We start from the raw sequence: 2,386 nt of genomic DNA on the forward strand, positions 1-2,386 counted from the left end.
TTTTTTCCCCCCCCCCCCCAAACAAATTCATTGTAGAAACCTAGTTTCTACACTCCATCATGCAAATATAATGACCGGCGGCATCACCGAAAATTTTAATCTCTCTCATAGATAAATTATACTATTTAGCCTTCTTTTAGTCATAGTCGATAATTTACTTGCCTCATTTTAGTAATTTTATTATTATTATGATTTCCTCAAAAATGGCATGAACAAAAAAAGAAAAAAATTTTTAAAATTTGTAAGTAGTTGTATATGACTTCAAAAAATTATTTTATTTTACTTTTTATTTTCTGCAATCTGAAATGGTAAGTATATATATTTAAAGAAATTTCGCATAGAAAAATATATATATAGGAGAATAACCATTTGCTCAAAAACCAAAAAGAAAAAAAAAACTAAACCGTTCACAAGAGAAAGACTAGAGAAACAATAATGTCAGCACAAAAATATAATTTTGCTTTTCTACTATTAATTATTTGTCTTCTTTTTACTCAATCAGCAGGTAATATGTTATTTTTTTAAAAATTATTCACATAAAATAAAATAAGTTAATTTGTATATTACTTTTTTTTTGTCTTTTTCAGCAAGCGGTTGTGTTTTCAAAGGCAATTGTAGAACTGATGACATTTGCAAATATGTATGCAGAGGCCATGGATTAGATCCAATATTTCAATTGTGTGTTCCTTATTCTTCAAAAGGAGGCAAATGTTGTTGTTTACATTATGATGGGGCACCATCATCAAGTGAAGATATATAGTTTCTTTTTCTACAAAGATACAAGCATGTACTTGTATTACTAGTTATCATGCGAATTAAAAATAATATAAATTAATATTTGGATCAATTTTGAATATTTCTTTTGAAGTATGCTAAATTCACCAACTCACCATTCACCAAAAAAAAATTATAGTGTATATTTCTACTAAAAAATCGTTAATTAATTACCAATGTGGTATATATTCAGTTTATAATCAGTTTCATAATTAGAAAACNTTTTTCAACAAAGATACAAGCATGTACTTGTATTACTAGTTATCATGCGAATTAAAAATAATATAAATTAATATTTGGATCAATTTTGAATATTTCTTTTGAAGTATGCTAAATTCACCAACTCACCATTCACCAAAAAAAAATTATAGTGTATATTTCTACTAAAAAATCGTTAATTAATTACCAATGTGGTATATATTCAGTTTATAATCAGTTTCATAATTAGAAAACTCGTTGTACACATTGAACCCAATTACCAGAGAACAAGATTCTAAGACTACAATTACGACAGAGATGAAATGTCAAAATCACTATCTATGGATCCTCCTTGTATTACTGGAAATCTCATTGTCAATGCTTCCACGGATGAATCAGATGAAGAGTTCCTCCATCATGCAAATATAATGACCGGCTGCATCACCGAGAATTTTATTTCCCTTATAGATAGATTATTCTATTTAGTCGTTCTTTTTAGTCAACAGTCAATATTTTACTTGCCTCATTTTAGTAATTTTTATTTGACTTCCTCAAAAATGGCATGAACAAATAAAGAAAAAGACTTTTAAAATTTGTAATTAGTTGTATATGACTTCAAAGAATATTTTCTTTTAGTTTTTTTCTGCAACCTGAAATAGTAAGTATATATATATTTAAAGAAATTTTGAATAGAAAATATGTATATAAGAGGATAACCATTTGCTCAAAAACCAAAAAGAAATAAAAAAAAACTAAACCCTTCACAAGAGAAAGATTAGAGAAACAACAATGTCAGCACAAACATATAATTTTGCTTTCCTACTATTGATTATTTGTCTTCTTTTTACTCAATCAACAGGTAATATGTTATTTTTTTTTAATTATTCATATAAAATAAAGAATGCAAGAAAATAAGTTAATTTGTATGTTACTTTTTTTTTTTCAGCAAGCGGTTGTGTTTTTAAAGGTCATTGTACAACTGATGACATTTGCAAATACGTATGCAGAGGCCATGGAGTAGATTCAAAGTTTCAATTATGTGTTCCTTATTCTTCAAATGGAGGCAAATGTTGTTGTTTACATTATGATGGGGCACCATCATCAAGTGAAGATATATAGTTTCGTTTTCTACAAAGATACAACCATAAAATTGTATTATCAATTATCATGCGAATTAAAAATAATAAAATTATCTTTTTGAAGTATGCTATTTTCACCAACTCAAAATTCACAACTGAAGAGGCATATAGTACAACCAGTGAAGCACACAAAGGCTGAAACAGAAGAAAACCAAGGTTCAGAGACCACTCGACCAGACACTCGACCGTGTGATGAGATGGACTCGACCAGTAGAGAAGCAGAGGAAGAAGGCACTCGTCCAAGCCCTCGATCGAGCACATGGTCGAGCACTCCC

The 2,386-nt window shown here is 28.8% G+C and overlaps 1 protein-coding gene and 1 long non-coding RNA gene across 2 annotated transcripts; both read left to right on the plus strand.

Annotated features, from left to right (window-relative positions):
- LOC109127323 (defensin-like protein 276) lies at positions 436-760 on the plus strand. The gene is made up of 2 exons (XM_019231922.1): positions 436-505; positions 588-760. The coding sequence occupies exons 1-2, from the start codon at positions 436-438 to the stop codon at positions 758-760; spliced, it is 243 nt and encodes an 80-aa protein (XP_019087467.1).
- On the plus strand, positions 1,724-2,168 carry LOC104724102. Its single transcript, XR_757521.1, has 2 exons — positions 1,724-1,831; positions 1,919-2,168. It is a non-coding gene; the product is annotated as an uncharacterized LOC104724102 (long non-coding RNA).

The sequence above is a fragment of the Camelina sativa genome, chromosome 11 (assembly GCF_000633955.1).
Source record: "Camelina sativa cultivar DH55 chromosome 11, Cs, whole genome shotgun sequence".
NCBI classification, from domain to species: Eukaryota; Viridiplantae; Streptophyta; class Magnoliopsida; order Brassicales; family Brassicaceae; genus Camelina; species Camelina sativa.